This window comes from Mirounga angustirostris, unplaced genomic scaffold, assembly GCF_029215605.1.
Source record: "Mirounga angustirostris isolate CCGP_5_RB_7025 unplaced genomic scaffold, mMirAng1.0.hap1 SCAF_17, whole genome shotgun sequence".
Taxonomy (NCBI): Eukaryota; Metazoa; Chordata; class Mammalia; order Carnivora; family Phocidae; genus Mirounga; species Mirounga angustirostris.
The window spans coordinates 10,666,173-10,689,476 of NW_026991725.1; the positions used below are offsets into that span (position 1 = coordinate 10,666,173).

Here is a 23,304-nt window from a genome sequence, read left to right on the forward strand (position 1 = left end):
TTCTAATGCATGAGAAGTGGGCTCTTGCCCTGGTCACCTCTTGTACACATGCAGTGTCCTCACTTGGCACCATGGCCGTCCAAGCACTGGGCTTTGGGGTAGGCAGGTGCCTTTTCCCTGAATTAGCAATAGCTTACCACCCATCTCGTCACACTGATTCAGCAGTTCTTTGGTTTGATGCAATATGGTGCAATAATGACAGCATTTTCTGGGAAGGCCAAGGGGCTGTTTTGGTCTGTTCCATTCATCTGGTTTTATTTATAAAAGCACCTGGGCTTGCCTCATTCCAGGAAGCAGTGATTCACAGTTCTGTCAGATGGGGAGACCTGGCTGGCATTTTGTTGGACTGAACCTAAGCTTCTGCCTGCCTGTGGGCTGTCATCAGAATATGTCTGAGAGACCCTGTGCCCCGCCTGGCCCCAGCTGACCCCCTCCAGACTGGGGGGCGAAGGGGCGGCGGGGGGAGCAACTAAGGAAAGGAAAATAGTAAAGACTTTGAGACTTAACTGCCTCAAGAATTCAGAGAATTCTGTGTGGCTTCCTGACTCTTGTGTGGACTGTTTGTGTGGGGGCACAGGGCTGCAGGGGGAGTAACAGATTCTTTGATTCCTATTTGGAAATCTCTGGGTGTACTGTATTGATTTTTAAAAATATGAACAGCGGAGCACTAACACAATTACAAGGAACCTAGGGTTAAACATCCCTGAGAGGATTGCTATTAAAATCAATATGCAAATGCCGTTGTATATTTAGATAGTTGTGGCCCCCTTTGAAGAAAAGCAGATATATGAAAATGGGATTTTAAAAAAACTAGATACATTGGGAGAAATTATTCCCATTACGAAAGGATTATTTGCTTTACCAAAGGATTCACTGCAGGGTCCCTTCTAAATAGCTCCCTTAAGGCATTTAAAACAGGATCTGATTTACGCAGTTTTTCCAGAATGCTTTTATGTAAAGAAAGGCACACCTGTGATGGATACAGAAATCGTTTTGCAAGGGGTTGTTTTTTTTTTTCCACCCTATCTTACTATCTTTACAGAGAAATTTCTTTCAACATCGAAAATGTGATTACACAGATCTTTTAAACAGCTACTTATGTTTGTACTTCTGAATCTTAATAAGATTCCAGTCTTTTTTATGCTGATTTTTCAGTCTCAAGGTTGAGGTACGGGTGTGTGTTCTTGTATCTGAGATATTCTGGAGCTGAGTGAGAAGGGTGGTCTGGTCCTTTTCTTTAGCTTCATAAGTATTTAACCAATCAAAGCAAATTGCTTTCTTAAGAGAAGGAAGAAGGGCCCATAAAAGTTGAAATTGGGTTTAAATTTACATAGGCTTCTTAGTGTAACTAAAAAATAAAAAACACTTTAATATCACATTCTTTTATAAAACAGTTTCCCTCTTTGCCAGCTTAGGATTGTTGTTCCATAAACGAGAAACTGAGCACAGAAAAGAGATTTCTGCAAGGTCACCTAGTGCCTTTGGCTGAGTGGAGAATTTTCAGCCTACCAGTCTGATTTTTTTTCTAAGCTTTGAAAGTCTCACCCCTCCCCCGAAATCCTCCACCATAGGATGTGATCTGCCCGTCCATAGGGTGAGGGTCCCCTCCTCCTGCTCTCCTTCAGTGTCATGGCTGGGTAAAAAACACCTCCTGCTACAGAAATCAGCTCTCTCCTCGGAAGCTTCTCTCCAGCTTTGACCCCATGGAGGAGAAATGTGGCTTTTCATTATGTCCTGGCCCCAGGAACACCTGACAGGCTGCTGCCCTGTGGACACTGGTGGGTCAGTTTAACTTGTTTCATTTAAAGGGCATTGGCTCTATATCACTTCTCGGCCTTTTGGCTAAGATCAAGTAGAGTATCTGTTCTTATCAGTTTAATATCTGATATGTTCTCTATCCGAGGACAATATATTAAATGGATTTTTGGAATTAGAGGAGACGGAATAGGAGCTTGCTCCCATCCACTGCACTCGTTGACCTGCTATTGCCGTACTTCCAGGAACCAGGCATTCACTCTGGGGGAAATTTTAAAAATAAAAACTGAATTTAAAAAGAGCATGGGCTCTGAAGCCAGAGTATCTAAGCCCAGATCCCAGCTCCATGGTTTCCTAACTTCGCAGCCTTGGGCACGTTACTTCCCTTTTTTGTGAGTCGGTTTCCTCATCTGTAAGGCAGCCATCTTTGAGGGTGTTTGCCAGACTTAAAGGAGAGGAGAGGTACTTCAACATTTCTAGCACACAGCAGCACCACAGTAATGTTAGCTCGCCTTATTTGATCAGACTAGTACTGCCCCTTCTGGATTCAGCTCTTCATGTTAAAATATTTTTAACTCTAAGGTTGGATTTTTAGGAGTTCATGGGGACTTTTTATTTGGGGAAGGTAGAGATGGGAGTAATCTACCTTTCTTCTCCCATTTCAGCCTGTTCCTAAAGTAGGATTCTAGAAAAAGAATGACTTTCCTCCCTGTAGCATATTCTTAAACACCCTCACACACGCACACGACGACTTGCTTTCCTAAAAACCCTGAGGCCCTGCAATCTGGCTAGAAAAGAAAGAAAACCATTCCAAGATATTTAATTGTACAGGGAGCTTACAGGATTGATCGAGAGCTTAGCTTTTTACAATAGTCCAGTGAATAAGAAATGCTCCTGACAAACGATCAATGATAGGATAATCACTCTTTATCCCCCTCCTCATTCTTACCTTCTTTCTTTCAGGGGAACAGGGTTCAGAAGTCAAAAATCTTTATAGACGCCGCTTTTAAATTAAGCAGAAAATAGACATTGACATATTTGTTAATCTCCCTTAAATCATTACCAGGGCTGGCTGCTTTGCTGTACAAGGAGAGAGGGACCCTCGGTGTGCTACACAAGGGTCTAACTAGCTTAAGAGCAGCCTTTTATTTTTAGAAAATAAAATTTAGCAAACCTTTTCTCCCCCCCACTTAAAGCACACAAATCCTTGACTTTCTCTTGTGCATTTTAAAATACACACACCCTCCACTTCCGTCTGTTCCTTGCTTTGATGCTTTTCTGAGATAGGTCTTGAACTGTGATCAGAGGCATTAAGGAAGGAATCAAACAAGGCAACCTTTGGGGGAATTTCTGTGATCTTCCTAGTCTCAGGAGGGCCAGAGCATTGCAGGTGTTTATTCTGTTACTCTTTTAAAGCTCTGGACTAGCTTGACTGGGTAGACAAGACCTTTGTTAGTCCAGGAGCCAGCCTTCTCTGTCCCTCCAACTTGGTAAAGCCAACACCTTGTTTCCAGGATGCTGTACTCCTGAGCCCAGAAGTCCTCCCTCTCTGCACCCAGTGCTGAGCTGTGCTCTTAACTCCTTTCATAACACAATGAACTAAACTCTCCAATTGATCTGCCCTTCTGTGGCCACTGCCAGGATTCCTGCTTGGCCGCTGTTGGTGCCATTTCATGTGGAAGAACACAAGCTTTGGAGATAGCCAGACCCAAGTGTAAATCCTGACTGCTACTTAAGAGTTGGATGCCATTGGGCAAGTAACTTTACATTTCAGAGCCATGGTTTTTCTCATTTGTAAAATAGATGCCCTGTCTGTAAGGTTGGGTTGTTACAAGGATTAGAGACAATGTACGTGAAGCAACTTGGAAAGCGCTCAGTGACATTGAGATCTACAGCTTGGCAGCGGTGTTAACAGCTGACCCGACCTAGGTCTGAATTGTGCATGGTGACTTACGAGCTATGTGATCCTGAAAGCATTGAGTGTGGTGCCTGACACATAGTAAGTGCTCAGTAAATGGTACGTGTTCTATATGGTACAGGTGTACACATATATGTACACGTACAGATATACACATATGCAAGCACAGTTTTGGTTATTTACCCAGAGGGAGGATGTTCTAAAGGTCTGGAACTTCCTATTCATCCATATCCTTGCTCCTGCCATCCCTTGTCCCTGGCAGGGCTGTGATTTTACCTGCTGTTGTATTAGTTCTTGATCTCACACTAACATGAGGAGCTACCCTTAAATCTTAGGCCTGCCCAGCAGGTTTCAGGGACTCTGGGGTTGGAGCATGAGTGGTGGGAGAGTGGATGCTCAGGGTGCTCAGGGCTGTGACTCCTTGACAACCAGTACAGAAGTGTTGTAAGACTAAAGTCCCACTGTACAACCAGTCTCCGGCCTGAACATCACTGCGCCTGAATGTGGCTCTGGACTAGCCTATTTCTACAACACAAGAGCAAACAACGTGCTCTCCCAAGCTCAGACTTACCGTTTGATTAAGGAGTAAAACATACAGTCAGGTGACTCCCAGAGGATACTAAGCACTCTGCCCTTAGTGGGAAGTGTGCATAATTTCTAAGTCATGGGCAGCCTTAGACTGAAGAGTGGAAAACAAGGAGGATAGGGGGGCAAGTGATGTAGAGAGAAAGGCCCAGTGCCTTCCAGGTCCTGTGTCACAGAAGCCATCTACATGAACTTTTAAACACTCCCAACAGCATCAAGAGGACAAGTTCTTGGATCACTGTAATGAACGAGTCTAAAGCCACTGCTTTCTTGTATGATGGGGAGATGGCTCCTGACTCACAGAGTGAAGGAAACATTTCTGTTTCACCCTGGCAGTCAAGGAACCAGGTCTGGGCTGGTATTAAAACTTCACTTTGGGTGTTCTGAAACGGTGCAAACAAATGATACTGTGTTCATATCAACATGAAGGTGGGTGAGTGGAATGTAAAGTAAGTTGAAGGAGGAATATTTAGTGAGTAATGCTATGGGCCACATTCTGTCTTAGGGACGTGGGATATAAAGAAACGATACAACAAACATGGCTGATTCAGGAGATAATCTCATAAACAGATGTAATGTGGTAAATATGATGATCAGTGTTTACAAAAATATTAGGACAGGGGCGCCTGGGTGGCTCAGTTGTTAAGCATCTGCCTTAGGCTCAGATCATGATCTCAGGGTCCTGGGATTGAGCCCCACTCAGCAGGCAGTCTTTTTGTCCCTCCACCTCTGCCCCTACCCATGCTGTCTCTTCTCTCAGATAAATAAATAAAATCTTTTAAAATATTAGGACAAAGTTTAAAAAAAAAATCTTAGGCATGCCTAGGAAACTGTCTGATCTACAGAGCAGGAATTATTGGAGATGTTGTCTTGGTCTCAGTTATGGAATGGGACTAAGACGGAACTTCAGCTGTATCAGCCAGGAGCCTGCCATCATCATTTAGCCTTTTCTGAAATGAACGAGATTCTGCTACTGAAGCACTTCCTTGTCTTCTGGCCCAAGTAAGCAAGAAGAGACAAGATAACATAGTGTCCCAAATCTCTGGGGGCCACGCTGCTGTATCTGAGACCTGGCTCTGCCCCTTGCTAGTTTTGTAACCTTGGTGAGTGACATAAATTCTCAGTGCCTCAGTCTGCTCACCTGTAAGATGAGAATAGTAAGAATACCAGCTTTAAGGTGGTTGTAAGGATTAAGCGAGTTAGTAGATACAAAGCACTTAGAATAGTGCCCCATACCCCACAAATACTAACTTTGACTTCTGATTTTAGGCATCAGGGAGCCAGGAAAAACATTTTTTTTTTAGCTTGGCTTATTTTTTAATTTTCCATTTGATATAATTTCACCAAACAAGTTACTAGAAGAGTACAAAGGACTTGTGATGCCTTTTTCTTAGATTTACCTGTTGGTAACATCTTGTCCCATTTGTTTTATCGTTTGCATGTGCTCATGTACATGTGCTTACTTATGCACTCTCCACACACACACAGTTTCTGCGAACCATCTGACAGTCATTTGTAGACATCATGCTCCTTTATCCATAGATGTTTAGTGTGTGTTTCTAAGGACACAGACTTTCTCTTATGTAACCCAAGACGCTTATCTACATCAGGAACTATAACATTGATACAATACTACTCTCTGATTCATGATTCATATCAAGATTTTACCAGTTGTCCCAATAATGTCCTTTATAGACTTTTTTCTTTTTTTGTGGTTTAGATCTGAGATCTAACCCTAGACCACACACTGCAGCCTGTTTTCAGTTATTTAGCCTGTCATCATCTTGACTTTTTTTTTTTTTTTTTAAATACAGACCACGTTTTTTTGGGTGGGGTAAGATTTTCTTTTTTTAAGATCTTATTTATTTATTTGACAGTGAGAGAGAAAGAGAACACAAGCAGGGGGAGCGGCAGGGAGAGGGAGAAGCAGACTCTCTGCTGAGCAGGGAGCCCGATGTGGTCCTCGATCCCAGAACCCTGGGATCATGACTTGAGCTGAAGGCAGATGCTTAACCAACTGAGCCACCCAGTTGGTTGTGGTAATCTCCACACCCAGCATGGAGCTTGAACTCACGACCCTGAGATCACGAGTCACATGCTCACTGACCAAGCCAGCCAGGCACCACAGGCCCCTTTTTTGTAGCATGTTTCTCAATCTGTGTTTGGTTTATATTTCCCCATGGTTAAATTCAGATAACGCATTTTTGGCAGGAATATTGCAGAAGTGTTATTTATGATCAGGACATCATATCAGGAGGCATATGTCAGTTTTTCCTATTCTTGATGGTAATTGTGATTACTTGTTTAAGGTTTTGTTGGCTAATAGTAATTTGTGAGGGGATACTTTGAGACAATGTAAATATTCTGTTCCTCATCAAACTCTCACCCACTAGTTTTAGTATCCGTTGATAATTCTTGGCAGAATCAATTGCTGTGACAGTGGTAAAATGGTGGTTTTCTAATTCCATCATTCCTTCTACATATATTAATTATTATTCTGCTGGAAGGGAGAACTTTCCCTTCCCTCTTCCCCTATTTAATTATTTATATTAGGATGGACTCACAGGTTATTTCATCCCATAAATATTCTGGTAATTAATATCATCCTATTTTTGATAAATTTGATACTCAGACTGTCCCAGATTTGGCCAGTGGGAACACGTTCAACCCGGCTCCTATGTCCTTTTAACACATCCCAATCACTTGAGTGTGGTCTTGCTTTTTATGACCGTATGTTCCAGGCTCATCTTCTGTTTTTCCTGCCCCAGCCCTGGAATCATCCACTGTTTCTCCAAGGAGTCTGGGTTCCTCTTACTAGAGAAGGAAAAATGTTTGCTTCCCTGTCTAGGGTGTTACAACTGAGATAATCTCACCTCAGAAGAAATCAGTTGGCTCTCTTCCCATCGATTCTTTAGGCAGAGCCGCCCCAGAATTGGATGGGCCTTCATCTCATCCCATAGCCCTGCTCTGCTTGGCATGGAAAGAAGGCTGCTGAGTGTTAGGGCCCCAGTGTGATAGGTCAACGATTGCCCTCTGTGTGAGAGCCCAAGAGGAGATAGCCGGCAGCTCTCTTCCTCGTGGTTTTCAAGTAGTGATGGGCTTAAAAAAAAGGAGGTGGAGGTAGGCATCTGAAAAACCTCATAAAAATGAAACTGGGTCCTGTGGCTACATCCCTGTTCTATTAACATGTGTTTATCTATAATACTTACGGCTCACTCAGCAGCCCAAGGCTGTTTATGGCATATGATTCATAGTGGCATAAAAAGCAAGGCCTGTTTCCAGACAGACATGCCTGAAATAGACCTTTCTCTTCTGCAACCCATCACCTGTGGTCATGTATTTATTTGTCAGCTTTGGTGACAAAGCACTTCAGGTTGTCCCCAACACCAGGGGCTGTCACCTATTGCTCCTTCAGCTAGACTTACTCCTCTTTACTAGGCAGGCAGCTAAATTTTCAGTATTGATTACAAGTCCCTTCTGAGAGTAATTAGGAAGGAAAGCATAACATAGCAGCACCTCTACTGGGACGCTACTGACTGAAGGCAGGAGTCGGGGCGGGGTGGGGGGTGTCTGGGGAGGGGGCTCCTCCCTGTTACAAGGAATTCCAGATTTCTTACAGGAATCTGTTGAATGAGGGTACTGGGTGCTTAGAAGCTTAGTGATCCAAATGGGATTTGTAGGCTGCCTTTCTCTTTTCCCTTCTTCCTTCACTTTTAGCCCAAGAACTAGAATGTCTTTCTCTCTCTGGTCAGGGGTTGGCTCTGGCAGTAGCAGCCCAGCTGTAGACTAGGAAGCTGGCTAATCTAACCTGTTGAGCTGGCAGAAGACACCCAGATCTGGCTCTAATTAGAGTACATTCTACTGGTTTCAGGTTAAGAGTTTTCAGACCCGAGATTAGAAGCTGTGGAGTAACAGCAGCTTGCAACTTTAGGAGTCCTTGAGTGGGTGACTTGTGTGGACTTGGGAGAAGGGGCTGCTGGTCTGGGCCTGGAGGCGTAGCGACTGCTCCCCACCCTGCCCCACATTCACAGTAGTCAGGCCCGGGCCTGGTGTCTTGCCTGGGGAAGGAGGCGCCTGGCTGTGACTCAGTGAGAGACACAGTCCCCCAGGCGGTTGTGTGCACCTGCTCAGAGAAGGACTTGGGGAAGGGGACTCCCATAGCTGCTTCTACAGTTGTGACCTCCACAGGGAAAGGAGGACATGTGGGCTCCCCATGGTAAGATAAGGACCAGTCTGGCATCTCACAGAATTCTGTTACTCAGCAAAGAGGTGGTGAAGACAATGGAGAGCCAGGCCACAGGCGCGCGGGTCGGGTGGGGGGATGTTTTTGAGCTTCCCATGACTATGGCTGCTTCTGTGCAGAGAGATTCCTGGTCGTCGCAGAGTGTGACGGGCAGGTTTACTTAATTGCAGGCACCCCAGAGCTAAGCCCAGCTGAGCGGAAGGAGCTGGAGAACAAGTTGAAGGAGCGGGAGGAGTTCCTAATTCCCATTTACCATCAGGTAGCCGTGCAGTTTGCTGACTTGCACGACACACCAGGCCGGATGCAGGAGAAGGGTGTTATTAACGTAAGTACAGCGGTTGCCACTTCCCCTGACTTGTCAGAGCCCTGCGAGCAGGCAAGCGAGCGTATGTCTCGTGCACAGAGACTCACCAGCAGGAAGCTGTTAGGGTTGGATTGAGACAGCTTGTGCAGATCAAACCATTTTCAATTTTTTTGGAGAGACTTTTCCTTTTTTTGTTTATCCGTTGTCAGCCCAAAATGATTTCTGGTTTACATGGCCATGGACCCCTCAGAAGGCAAGCTCCATTTTACTGGTGGGAAACTGAGTCTCACATGGCTCCTCTGGGGAGAGCTGCGCGGGTGGTCCTAAAGCTGTGGATTCAGTGTCAGGGTTCCAGCAGCAGCCAGTTCACATCTGACCTGCGTGCAAGTTGTTTGAGCCATTCGGCTCCAAACCAGTTCCGCACTGTCTCATTACCTGGAGATTCACAGCCGCCCTGCCAGAACATCCCAGCCTCGGGTGGGGCTCGCATTGACGGGGCCATGGCCGGGCGCAGTGCCCTGGGCCGGGGGCTGTAGCTCCCACCTGGGGAGACGGCGGCAGGTGCCTGAGCGCTGGCCAGCTGTTAAGTCTCTGAGGGGCCTGCTAGAGAGGATGGGTTTTTGTGCCAGTGGAGCTCCCTCTGGACTGGGCACTGCGCAGGGCTTGGGGCTGCGGTGGCTGAGCGTGTTCCTGTGTGTACGTAGGACATCCTGGACTGGAGGACAGCCCGCACTTTCTTCTACTGGAGGCTGCGGCGTCTCCTGCTGGAGGACCTGGTCAAAAAGAAAATCCACAACGCCAACCCAGAGCTGACTGACGGCCAGATCCAGGCCATGTTACGGCGCTGGTTTGTAGAAGTGGAAGGGACCGTGAAGGTAGGTGGATGCCCTCAGAGGAGCCTTCGTGCTCTGCTCCTTATCCCCACCTGAGGATCCCCAGGCCTCTCAAGGCAGGAGTGGAAGGGAAGCCCACAGGCCTCAGCCCTGTCTCCTCCCCATACAGACATGTCATGATAGAGGTCCTAGGACATTTTTTGCTGCTCGTTCTGTCCTTCAGCAAACCTTTTTGAAGACTTACTATGTACCAGACATTGCATTAGGCCCCAAAAGCGACAGAGGCAGATGTTCTTCCTATCCACACCGAGCCCACCATCTCGAGGGAGAGATGGATTGGCCAAGAGGTCATGTACAACAGTGTGGCTGATATCAAACATAGCACACCCAGGACATCATGGAGCACAGAGAAGGGCACCTGAGCCACTCTGCAGGAAGGAGGAGGAGAGTTAGGACTTCCAGAAGTGGTGTCTCAGCAGACCTGAAAACAAAGTAGGAATGAACCAGCAGAAAAGGTTGGGATGGGGGTGAGGAGTAGGGGGAAGGTAGGAGGAATGTTCCAGGAAGAAGGAATGACATGTTTCAAGGCCTGATAGCAAGAGTATCATGCATCCAAAGCACTGCAGATATTTCAAGATGGCAAGAGATCCCAAGAGATTGGGATTGTGCTGGGCCGTGGAAGGTGTGCTGAGGGTTTGGACTGCGGTCTGTGGGGAGCCACTGAGGTATTTAAAGCAGCAGAGTGATGTGTTCTGATTTGTGTCGCAGAAGACCGCTCAGGAGGCTGGATAGGGGGTCAGGAGCAAGAAGCCTAATCAGAGGTGATGGTTATCTGGGCAGGAGGTGCTGGGGCTTCAACTGAAGAGCTTCTGGTTTCAGATCTGAGCTGGAAGGAAATTTCCACCCTGCCTGCAGGGAACCATGAATCCGGCATCTTCTTGGGATGATCTCATGGAGAGGACACAGGGCTTGGACCAGTGCCCCCACTGAGATGGTGTCCCTGGTGCTCTGGCCCCAGGGCTGGGCTGGGCTGGGTCTGAGCCCAGGTTGACGAGACACCAGCATTTGCCCCTGGAATTGTGGGCTGCACAAGACAGTCCATAAGAGGATGGGAAGAAAGAGTTGGAACTTTTATTTCTCTATTTACTTTTATTAAGAAAAAGAAATTGACCTTTATTGGTAGTTTATTATGGGTTAAAAGTAAATCATATATGTCATATATCCATTTTATCAGAATATCGATAGTATATGCTGAAAATGTCTTTTCCTTATAGTTGATCAGAACATTTGGTGCCTCCTGGGTTAGCATGCTGAAGGAGGGCAAGCCCTTGAGCCTCTTCCTGCAAAGTGTTTCTTGACGTCTCTGTCGACTGTTCTCAGGAAGGAACTCCCAGGATTTGCCATCATTGTTAAAGCCAGTGAATCTGGGTGCTTCGAAGATTCACCTCTGTGTTAAGCCTACCCATTTCTTTACGACTGAAAAGCTTCTTTAGATAAATATTTCAGATGTGCAGCAGGCAAGCGCAGCCTTATGCGACATCTGGTTCAGGTTAAGGTCAGTCTGTGGCATCATAATTGAGTGAGACAATTTTGTCAGTGGCTACTGGCAGCTTCTAGTGGAAGTTGGCATTGAAAGTCACGCAAGTGTAAAATAAGAGGTTGTTCTCCAGTTAAGAGTGGCCGGCTAGGTAAATGGAGTGTGTGTGTGGCCAGGAGCGGCCCGCACCGCCTTCCTACCACATTAGTCAGTAATGGACGTGCATGGCCTCAGTAAGCACAAGGATGAGGAGAAGGAATAGCTTCCCTCCGAGCATGAAGCGAGTGGATAGGCCCTTCAGTTGATCCTTAGCATCCTGTAGCCAGGGGATGGTGCGTCTAGAGAAGCAGGTCCTTGCTGTCTCGTAGAGCTGGAGGGAACAGTGGGCTGTCTATACACAGACCCAGCTGGAAATCGAGTGCAGGAGACAACCCTGGCCCCAGAGGGCAGGAGGAGGCTGCCTGAGGCACTGGGAGCCAACTGTACCCAGGCATTTAAGCTGTTCCTTCCCTCCCTCCGTCTACAAAAGACCGCATTCTCTTGAGCTCTTTAGTCCAGGAGGACAGCTGAGGAGAGAAAGGAAGGGCAGGGATGCTAGGATGTGGCTTTGAAACCTCCTTCCATATTCTGCAGGCTCAGCAGGACTAGTTGAGTGTGGGGTGGCTGATAAAATCTCTAGCGCCCTTGAGAGAAGGAAGTGTTGCACAGGTCAGAAGCGGTCTGTGCTGCCTCTGAAGGGCTGGCATAGAATCGGCTCTGTATTGGGGAATGGCTTGAAACCTTAAAAATGTCACCCCTCCGCCCCCCACTGGTTCTTCAAACAGTGATAAATATTGTGCACTGAGTCTCAAGTGCAAACACCAGCCAAGTCTAGACCTTGGCTTTGCATCAGGAAGTGACCCTCTGATCCTCTTTGGTTACTGGCAGGGAATGGCATTTAGTGATCGGCATCTCTGAGCCGTGCTGTGTGTTCTTTTGTCCCAGAGAATTTTTTTTTTTTTTTTTTAATCTCCATCCTGAAGAAAGAGATTGAGGGACAGAAAATTTGAAGACACTGCGATGTTATGTGACTTAGCAGGGCAATTCTTTTGTTTCCCATAGAGGAATCTGTTCCCGGGAGTCACGGGACTCTGTGGGAACCCACTGGAACAGTCCTGCTGTAGGAAATAGTAAGGTTTATGGTTCAGGGCTTCGCTGCAGAGAGAAGCAAAGCATCACTGCAGCTCCCTGAAAACAGTACCAAGAATTTCAGTTTAAATTGGGTCATAGGAATACAGTGCGTGTCTGTTGTGCAGGTAGGTTCTCTGTCTCGATTCTTAGATCCACAGTCTGAGGTATGTGGAATTTCAAAGACTGATTTTTCCCCCCAAGCCCCAGTAGTAGAAACTGAGATGGGAACTGTGTGGGGCCATGAGCAGAACGTGGTCTTCGGAATCTCACGAATGTGGTGCATCCCAGCCCTGCCGGCTTGGACATGGTATTTATTTAAGCCTCCGTCCCTTCCTGTGTAAAATAGAGAAGATGTTTCTTTCACAGGGTTCGGTGAGTTTTAAATGACATGATAAATAAGATATGAAGCACAGTGCCTGGCACTCAGTAGACACTCGAGATGCCCGTTTGCTCCTCTTCTCTCAGCTCAGCACACGTCAGAGGGTAAACTGAGAGCTACAGACGTGTGACTTCGTGATCATGGCAGGAGTCTTGAGCACAGTCTATTCTCAGTGCGTGTGCTTTGATGTGGTTTGCTCTAACTTACCCGTAATCTAGGGTGCCAAAATTCGTTCTTATGATTCAGATCATTTACCACCCATTCACTGTACTCTGGATTTCCAAACGAGATGGTCAGTCAGTGGAGGCCCCTGTGAGGATGACAGAGGAGAAAGCACCAGTGATAGGGTTATATGATTTCCCCTGTCCCCAAAGCCCAGCCTCAAGCTACCCCTGGACGAATCTCATGCACCAAACTTTTGATTTCAGGCCAGGGAAGGAGGAGGGAAGGCAGAACCTAGAAAACATGTTTTGGGCCCTGGGTGGGGCTGAGACTGGAGTAGCTCTGAGGAGACGGGGTCCACAGGCCACCCCAGCCCACATGGCTGTTTGCTATTTTACTCCAAAGCCTCAGAAAAAAATCACATTGCCGGAGGGGTCTCCAGATAGCTCCCAAGATGAGTTATTTACAGGGCATGGTAATTAGGACTCACATCCATCAGACAGTGCCCTGGTCATTCTCTGGTCCTCCTGTACATTGAATAAGGAGGACTTAACAGCTATCCAATACTTAGAAAGGAAACTTTCTAAACCGGTCATTTAGATTTTGTGCGATAGACTAATTACTACATACAATTAGTGAGACTGCATAGTGCCTGAGATACTTATCCACTGATGCAGAGAAAGATAAAGCATCCGCTGAACATTTATTGTAAGGCCTAGTGTTGTGATGTTTAATTATCAATACTTTATTAGTATTAAAATGTTCTGATTGGGATGAGTGTGAGACAGGTGACTTACGAGCCCAGGCCTGTCATGAGATTAACAGTCCAGCATTTCACACTTGCTTTTAAAATCCACACTGGAACACTGGGAATAATCAGCCATGTTTTCATAATTTTAAGGAGGGAAATGATAAGGGCTTTCTTTCTGGGAATAGGGTTGGCCTGTCCTTCTGGATGGCTAGAATGATGAGTCTTACATCTTTGTTCTAGGAGGGGCAGACAAGGAACCGTAGCCCCCAACTCTGTGGAAGGGAGCCTCGCTCTTTCCCGGTGATCTCAGGCCACAGCAGTACCTTAAACCCTCCCAGCCCCGTTAAGAAAACCCTGTGGCACTCTGGGTGCTTATGTTTGTTTATTCTTGCTACAAATGCTATTGACTAGGATTTGCGACCCCTTCGCCTTGGTGTATTCTGCTGTGATGGAAACTTTACTGAGGTTTGGCTTGGTGGTTGTCATCCAGTTCTATTTTGAGCGAACAGCAAGTCTTTCATACATGGGGCCGTTTTTGAGAGCCTCAACTCCAAAACTTGGAATGTGTTGCCTTAATCCTGTCTCGGAACTTTTTAAATGTTTAATTTAAACACCTAGCATATTCTGTGGCTACCGGAGGGGAAGGCAGAAGAGTTTTCTCTAGAGGGTAGCTGGCTTTCCAGCATAGTGTCTAAGCATCGTTAGAAGCAGGCATCTCGTTAGCTAATACATTACACCAATCAAGGAGAGTTATCTTAAGCCACAATTAATCTGCTCCCTGGCATATGTTGATAGGAAAGCATCATGCTGTTTCTTAATTAAAAGCAAATGGATTAAAAATGATTAATAAGAGTATTAAATATTCTCCTAAACTAAAGGCTTTGGGATTCTTGGGTAAATCTAGTTGTTGTTTTTTTTCCCATTCTGAAACCCAAGAAGCATTCACTGTTTTGTTTTTTCCAACCCCCAAAATCTGCATAAGTAAGGGCATGTGCATAAGTCCTCAAGCCATGGAGAAGTCTATAAATTACCAATGATAGAGATGGACATGTCTGAGTTCGGTGGCAGTGGGTAAGAGTCCCGGTATCCAGTCCCTATGTGTGGGGTGCACAGGGCTGGGATGCCAGAGAGACCACTGCATCGTGGGGAAAACAGCACCACCCACCCACTTTGTCAGGAGAGATTGACGTAGCACCTCCTTTCCTTCAGAACAAGACGCTTCCCTGCCCCTTGCCCCAGAGATGGCAGCAGAGTCCTGACCAAGGCTCGGGCTGACACCAGCTTGGCCATCCCACCCTGACGAGGAGAGTTGATCTTTGTAGCCGCTATTCCAAACAAAGTGGGCACGTTGGGGGCCAGAAAGAGAACTCTGCATAAAAGAACTAGGAAGGGTGCACTGCTGACCCTTAATCCTGGGCTCCTTAATCCTTCAACTGTGAAGGACTCCATAAGAATTTTTAGAAATGTGGAAGTCAGTCACATGACTTAATAAATAAGCAGTCACAGCTAACTCACCAGCGAAGTTAGAGATGAGGAAGTGAGAGTCTGCAAGAAACCATCCTTTTTGAAGGCATGAAATAGAAAGTTAGAAAACCACACCACACCGCGCTCAGTTTCTAACTGCATGCTGCCCTTGAAGGGTGGGAAGAAGACACTCCCTCTGTGCCTCGCGGGTCCTGGAGTGACCGCCGTGCTCTGGTGCCTTGCTTGTGTACAGGTTTCCTGAGCCCCATCTCAAGCCTCAAAGCCTCCGAGAGTCCCTGATGCACCCACCTATTAAATTATAGCACCAAACTCATTGTCATTCTGACTTTGACTTCGTTAGTGATAACAGAGAAGGATAGCGCACCTTTAAATGACGAGCTTTGTGTTTAATTACCCAAACAAAATGACATAAATATGAATGAGCCCTAATGGTGGTACTTGGTTTTCCGGAAACCATTATCAAAACGATTCCTAAATGATTTGTAAAGAAAATGAGAGGAGAAGAGAGCAAGGAGAAGGCTATTAGGTTTCTAACACACTCCTGAATTATTATGTAGTCAACTACCTAGGAAATACTCAGCTAAATGATCTCGAAAAAAAGGAGGCACAAGGTGGTTTGTTGAGACTTTCAGGGTTACAGACGCCTTGCCCCTGTGGAATATTCTCATAAAAAGTAAAATGGGGGGTAGGTTTCTGACCTAGCGGCTCTCCCCTAGCAGCAAGACTCCCCCTCCATGCCTCGTTGAAAGAGCCTCCCATAAGCGGGCAGCTCATCTGCCAGCTTAAGAATTGTGGCTCACTTCCTCAGAAAAGACACATTTCATTTTAATCTTTTTTTTTTAAAAGATTTTATTTATTTATTTGAGAGAGAGAGAATGAGAGAGAGAGAACACATGAGAGGGGATAGGGTCAGAGGACCAAGCAGACCCCCCGCTGAGCAGGGAGCCCGATGCGGGACTCGATCCCGGGACTCCAGGATCATGACCTGAGCCGAAGGCAGTCGCTTAACCAACTGAGCCACCCAGGCGCCCTTTAATCTCTTTTTTTTTAAGATTTTATTTATTTAGAGTGCACACATAAACGGGTGGTGGGGGAGGGAGAGAGAATCTCAGGCAGGCTCTGCGCTGAGCATGGAGCTGGACCCCAGGCTCGATCTCACGACCCTGAGATCATGACCTGAGCAGAAATCAAGAGTTGGATGCTCAACCAACTGAGCCACCTGGGCACCCCTTAATTTTTTTTTTTTTAAACAGACATGGACTTTCATTTTTTAGGTAAACTCTACACCCATGTGGGTCTTGAACTCACAACCACGAGATCAAGAGTCACACGCTCTACTGTCTGAGCCAGGCAGGTGCCCCTCAATCAGCACTTGACTAAACAATTTGGGCTTTTAACCGTTTCTCTCAAGTCCAGCAGCTGATTACATTCTCTCAGGCTTTGTGGAATAGGTAGAGCCCTAGAATGATAGGACTTGAGTCAGTGTGAGCACTGAGGCCTCCAGGGGCCCAAGAGGCATCTTGTCCCAAAAGAAGGAAAGAGAATGAGGACAGCTCCTGTCCTGAGGCTTCTTTCCACTACAATGCCAACAATAGTGGAGAATCGTGAATAACTATTTTACAATGAGCAAGCTGTTGGAGTGAACTTTACAGATCATGAACAATCGGGGTGTCCAGCCTGGCCTGGCCCCTGGTGTTTGACCAAGAGTTGTCTGTCTGCAGGCCTACGTTTGGGACAATAACAAGGATCTGGTGGAGTGGCTGGAGAAACAGCTGACCGAGGAAGATGGCGTTCGCTCAGTAATCGAGGAAAACATCAAATATATCAGCAGAGACTATGTTCTCAAGCAGATCCGCAGGTGAGACCCACAGTGGGGGATTTCTGTAGGAGAAATTGGGCTCGCTTCCTTGGAAGGAGCAAAGATTTAAGAACAAATCGTGAGGTGGTGCCTTACAATCTTTGTGGGGGTTTTTTTCTGTTTGAGACCACTGTAGTTGACCCTCCAATAAAAATAGAACCCTGAAACACAATTCTTTCTCAGCTCCTGGTCCCAAGGCACTTAGTAATCTCCGCTAGATGAAGGCTTAGTTCATTGTGCCCAACTATTAGCTCAAAGTGCAGATCTTCTGACTGGATGAATGATTCTGTGAGAAAAGCTGATTCCATGGCAGCATCGTGGGAAACTACCTCCTCCCCTCCTGCAGCCAAGAGTTTTCAGTATTCTCCATCGGATGAGTGGTGGGGACGGCTGGGGACATTTGTAAATGTCAGTGCAGAAGACAAATTTGTACTCAGATGGACCCATTATTTACAGTTTACCCCATTTGCTTTATCACTTGTGAGTGTGCTTGCTTTCCCACAGATACATGTTCCCATACACCTACTAAGGATAAGTTACACAGATCATGGCCCATCACGGCCCTTTATCCTAAATATTAAAGTGTGTATTTGCTAATATGGATATTCTCTTACATAACCACAGTAGGATCAATTTTAGTACATTTAACATTGACAGAAGTTTTGTTTCTTTCTTGAGAGAGAGAGCAGAGGAGAGGCAGAGGGAAAAGGAGAGAGAGAATCCCAAGCAGGATCATGCTCAGCACAGAGCCTAATGCGGGGCTCAATCTCATGACCTGAGCCAAAGTCAAGAGTCAGACACTTAACCGACTGAGCCACCCAGGCGCCCCAACATTGATAGAAGCTTATATCTAATCCACCATTTGTAAAACATTGCTCGTTTTGATTTTGTCTGATGTTTTCTCATGATTAGATTCAGGTTATACATTCTCCATATACATGAATATTATATACATGAAGGGGCCTTCACAGGGCACCACCTCTGGAGACATGTCATCTGCCCCTCCTGATGTTAGAATCACCTGGTCAAGATGCTACTCAGTTTCTCCACTGCATAATTACTGATATCCCCCATTGCACCTAATAAGCAATCAGTCTGTGAGGAGACACTTGAAGGCCATGCAGATATCCTGTTCTTCAGCAGGATTTCCACCTAGATCTAGCATCCATGGAAGGCTCTTGTCTGATCCAGTCTTTACAGCAAGGTTGCAAAAGGATAACTTCCCAACTCTGTGTCCTCCACCGTACCCATTCCAGTTCTCCTGTAAGCAAAAAGTCGTCTCTCTTCCTCTAGTCATGTATGTATTCATTAGTCTACATCGATCATGAATTTCTATTTTTTTAATAATTTGCAGTTCATTATTTCACTTGAATGCCCAAAATGTCCCAGATTTAGCCAGTGGAAGCACCTTTGTGTGGGTTCCACTTTCTTTGTGACATGCCCCCCATTGCTTTTGTTGGGGTGTTTGGTTTTTAAGTAATTCCTTACTTTCTGACATAGCAAAACGTGTCAGGTCCATCTTGTACTTGCCTTGCTGCTGGGGACTTTTTTCATGTAGGAGAACAGATGAGGTGAGGTGGTGGCCAAAGTGTGTGCAGTGGGTTCTGTCAGCATGTTATCAGACGGCTCTTAAGCTTCCCTCATCTAGACGCTGCTCCCTCTCTCTTCTTCACTGTCCCCCATCTTCCTCTTCAGCTTGGTACAGGCCAATCCCGAGGTTGCCATGGACTCCATCGTCCACATGACTCAGCACATCTCACCCACACAGCGAGCAGAGGTCGTGCGGATCCTCTCCACGATGGACTCCCCTTCAACGTAGGAAGAGCTTCCTGCCCGTCCCCGCCCTGCCTCTGGAGAAAAGCTGCCTCTTACCGCCGAAGGCACCAGAGACCCAGCCCTGGAATCCAAGTGGCATTTTGCTTCCCCTTGAACGTTTTCAGGTTATGCATGACATACTGGGATATAGGGTCACAGAGCCCCCAGCGGTCACACCCATCCCATTCAGTATTTATTACCTTGTCTGTGACTACAGCTCTCTGTCCCTGCCAGGACCTGAGAAGGCAATGAAGGGTACAAGCTGTACCATGAGGTCTCACTACACAAAAGCAGGGCCGCTGCTGGCCTGACAGCTCCTTGGTCCCAGTGCAGGGAAATGGGAGGTGTTTCCGGGCAGTCAGCAGCCCTCCCTCACCCCTGGCCCCATGAGCCTGCAGCCACAGGCAGCAGAGGAGGGCTCGGGCGAGGAGGAAGCCTCAAGTCCGTTGTTTTTTTTACCTCCACCTTCAACCTGGTACGCACTAGGTACAGGAGAGTTCCCAATTTAATCACACCAAGGGAACTGTTTCTTCTTCATGGAGTGTGAAATCTGCAAGCTCCGTGGGAACTCAAAGATGAGGGCAAAACCATGATCCAAGAAGCAGACCAAGTCAATGCTGGTGATTTAGGGGCCTAAACTGTGGGTTTGATTCTCTTAGAACAAATGGAAGGATGGTTGACCCACTACTACCTTACGTGTCCCTGCTCACCCAGCTGGTGCACCTGCTGGGAGCCACATAGGCAGTGCAGTAGCCTGAGCAGGGGCCAAAAAGGAGCCTGGGGGAATGGCCCCTTCTGGCGCTGATGGCAAGTAGTTACTCATGCCACAGGGAGGGGGGCCGGATAGTCTCTCTCTTTTAGGACTTACTATTAAGCCTGGAGCTTTGATAGTTATAAAAGGTTACTAGTGCCTACGGAGTCTCTCAGCTCTATTTCCAGGGCAACTCTCCTACTCCCTCTGGGTCTCATCTCCTCCTGGAGTGTCCACAAGCAGCAGGTACAGCTGGTCTCCCCACAGCTGTTGAAAGGACCCTGGTGAAGTCTCTGCTGTCAGCACCGGGAACTGGCCTTCCCCGGTGTGAGCAGGCTTCCAGGGAACAGAGAATCCACATGACCTTAAGATTATCTACAACTCCATCGTGGTGCTCTGTCTTCCAGGCTCACTGGTCCCTCCCTGGCCGGCAGCAGGGGCCTCCTCACCAGTGGTGGAGATAGTTTATTTTCAACAACCCATTTATTCAAGAAGGAAAGAGTTTACGGATTCCCCCATTGGTGTTCCTAAAGCAAGAGTGGCAGGTGATCAGGGCTGGTATAGCATCTAGTTATTACGGTGCAGCTAATTGCATTTGTCCCTGATGACCAACGGGGAAATAAATCACTAAGACATTTTAGTGCAATGGTATGAATACTTTTGTACAAGCTACAGTTTTGAGCCTTAACGCTAGAGTACGCACACAAGAATGAGCCCCGCCTCCCTTCTTTGGGAACCGTGTGTGCACACGGGCACCATGTAGCTGGATGCATCACTGACCGCCCGCTGGAGCTCGGAGCCTCGGCCATGCTGCCCTGGTGCAAGGTGCGGGCATTCAGCACCATCAAAGAGGGCAGGAAGAGGTGGGGAACAATGTTCAGTCCAGAAAGAAGCATCCACTACCATTGGTATCGGCTTAAGTAAAAATTGGATTCGTCTTGGACCAGGTGATTCTTTTCCGTAATTAGTAAAAGTCCACATACCTGTAGGTGGTACAAACCCCTCTACTCGCCCTGGTATTTCTTCAGAGGCAGGGCGGGTCACACTTGTTTCACCTCTCCCCCTTCGCCAGATTATGACACACTAAGTGAATACGGTTCCTCTCGAGAAGTCTGTTCGGCCTACTCCCCCCAACCCCCAGAGCGCTTCACTGCAGGTCTTCCCCCGGACAGGGATTTTTCATACAGAGAAGCCAGGAAGAGCCATAGAACATGAGCAATCTGATATTCCCCCAGCCCATTACATACGCAAGGTTACTGAGCTAGGAGGAGTATAAATGATGTATTGACCAAGACTTGCTTGAGCAGAGATTGCCATATTCACTTCGTTCACAAAGCAGCCTTCACTTGTCTCATTGAGAATTCGATGGACACATACCCTGATGAGCAAGGAGCATCAGTCAAATGTATTTGTTGAAATAAACCTCCACATTTGTAGAAGAGTCACTGTTTGTCATTTCAACCCGTGCCCAGCTACCTCATTCGTGTTCCACTGAGCAGGGGGCTTTCAGCAGAGGTAGGGTGAGCCTCTGTCCGTTACAGGGACAGAACAGCATGCATGCATTGCTTCTGCAAAGTGACATCGTTCAGAGACTTGGGGGTTTTTCAGATAACACATACCCTTGATGGCCTGGGCAGTTTCAGGGGTGTTCTTAAAAGGAACCTCTTGGTTTGCATGATTTTGTGAGATTTTCTGGGTCAAATGAATAGTGAACCATTTTCAGAGCTCACCTCAGGCCAGCTTTATGGAAAGGTTATGGATTCTCTTAATTTAGCTGCTTAGTGGATTTTGTTTGGGCACAAAAAGGCACTAGGGGCAGGAATCTCATGCTTGTGTGCCTTCAACCCTCTGCCTCAGTTTCTCTCTGTAAATCCATGTGGTTGAAGCAAAGAGCAAACACCAATCCCTAAACATTTGCAAAGAAAGGTAGAAGCCACAAGACAATAGGGAAGGGAAGCACCGGCCTTTGCTGATAATTAAGCTTGGTATGCTGTGTGTCTGTCTCTGGGATGTTTAGCAAAGCAGAGGGTGTTTTTTTTCCCTAAAATAAAATGTTTTGTTTTAAATGTTTTTATATATATTTATTTTATATGTCTATACAATATATTGTAAATATATATCCACTTGAATCACCTTAAGGTAGATATTCTTAGAAAGAGTAATAAGAAGGGAGATGTGAGGGAAAATTACTACTCTTTGCCACCAGCTGCCGCACTCCATGGGCAGGGAGTCCTGTTCGGCATAGAGGCCTTGGACCTTCTTCCCTCCTCCCTAAGCAGGCAGATGAGAAGCAGACCCCAAAATGTGAACTTACTTAAAGCTGTCCCTGCTCTCAGCCCACACCTGGTGGTGGTGCTGGGGAAGGTCAGCAAGACGAATGGGAAAAGATTCTGCTCCTGCCTCCGGGAACTTTCCTTACACATACAGTGCTTTCTTCTGTTGGGGAGTGATATTTATTTCATTGGTCTTTTTAATAAAAGAAAACTTAAAACCTTCACTAGTATTACCGGGATAATAAGAAAAGCTAGAACAGCAGGGATTCCGAGATCTAGTCCCAGGCCCACCGACATTTCCCCAACTGAAAAACAAGGACACGGTGATGAATACAAGTGCCTAATTACCATCACAGGGAGGACCCCTTCTGTGCTCCTTCCAATGTGCAAGTCTTGGCGAGAAGCCTAGAGAGGAACTGGGCTGGGAGGTGAACTCAAATGCTGGCTCCTTGGCTGAGAACTGCAAGGCCAAAAGCTGAGCCCACCTGATCCATACAGTGAGGCAGAAAGTGGTAAGGGCCACGTGAGTGGTGCAGACAATTAAGGGCCAAAGCCTCCTGGCAAAGAGCAATTTCCAGATAGGAAAGGAAGGCAAGGTGTCTCAAGTCAGAGCACTGACATTTGCAAAGTTCTCAAGGGACACTAGGAACTTTGGAGAGAACACAAAAAGTGCTGTGGGGTGGGATGGACGATGAAATCTGGAAAAAAGCAAGCAGGTAACGGATCATGGATCCTTTTAAGTGATAGGCCCAGGAAGAAGATACATCCTGGAGAGAGTGGGAAACCTTTGGTGGTTTGGGGGCATGGGAAGACTGGGTACAAAAGTTTAGAAAGCAGCCTGAGGGAAAAGACCACCGGGGTGTGTGCCAAGAAATCCAGCTTCAAGCCCAGCTCCATGTGTGTGTCAGTGAGTTGGGGTCACCTAGGATAGTCAGCCCAGGCCACCCCAGGAGGCCTAGAGATAATAAGCAACTGTCAGCTATTTTCAATACTCCAGAAATCCTGTGTGTGCCTCAGGCAGGCAGCTAAGGCTCACCATGCCACTGTCTTTCTGATGATAGTTTTGCCAACCCAAGTAGTGCTGGCCAGAAGTTCCAGTTCATGATGATAAATAATGGGAACAGGACATCTTCATAAATGCAGTGTTTGAGTAGGCAAAATCAAAAACAAGATTCCCTGAGGTTGCAGGGGGCAAGGAGGGTGGGTCGGGAGAGGATAATTGTGTCTCAGCTCTGAGAGGACCTGGAACCAGCCAGTGGGCTCTGCCCATTGGGCACCTTATGGAGGAAATAGACTGGAGCTCAGAGATGGCTGAATGATGGGCCTAATCCCAAACATTCTTATCTACAACTGGTCGGAGTGAGCAAGAAGGATTGGGGGTGAGGACAGAAAGGACTAAGGACATCCAGACCCTAACTTGGGAAAAAGCTAACAGAACACTCTTGTCCATGTGAACACAGGTGGGTATTTTCAGAGCCATTTAAA

General features: G+C 46.7%; 1 protein-coding gene and 1 non-coding gene across 19 annotated transcripts in view; both read left to right on the forward strand.

Moving 5' to 3' along the window:
- Nucleotides 1–23,304, forward strand: part of ACACA (acetyl-CoA carboxylase alpha) — a 283,601-nt gene extending 260,297 nt beyond the window's left edge. For all 18 annotated transcript variants that reach the window (XM_064582783.1, XM_064582786.1, XM_064582785.1 and 15 more), the window contains 4 exons: nucleotides 8,672–8,826; nucleotides 9,510–9,680; nucleotides 16,844–16,980; nucleotides 18,676–23,304. In XM_064582783.1, coding sequence (XP_064438853.1) covers nucleotides 8,672–8,826; nucleotides 9,510–9,680; nucleotides 16,844–16,980; nucleotides 18,676–18,799 — 587 coding nt within the window. In that variant the 3' untranslated portion in view covers nucleotides 18,800–23,304. The remainder of the gene's footprint in view (nucleotides 1–8,671; nucleotides 8,827–9,509; nucleotides 9,681–16,843; nucleotides 16,981–18,675) is intronic.
- LOC123854838 (U2 spliceosomal RNA) lies at nucleotides 1,823–2,016 on the forward strand. Its single transcript, XR_006793395.1, has one exon. It is a non-coding gene; the product is annotated as a U2 spliceosomal RNA (small nuclear RNA).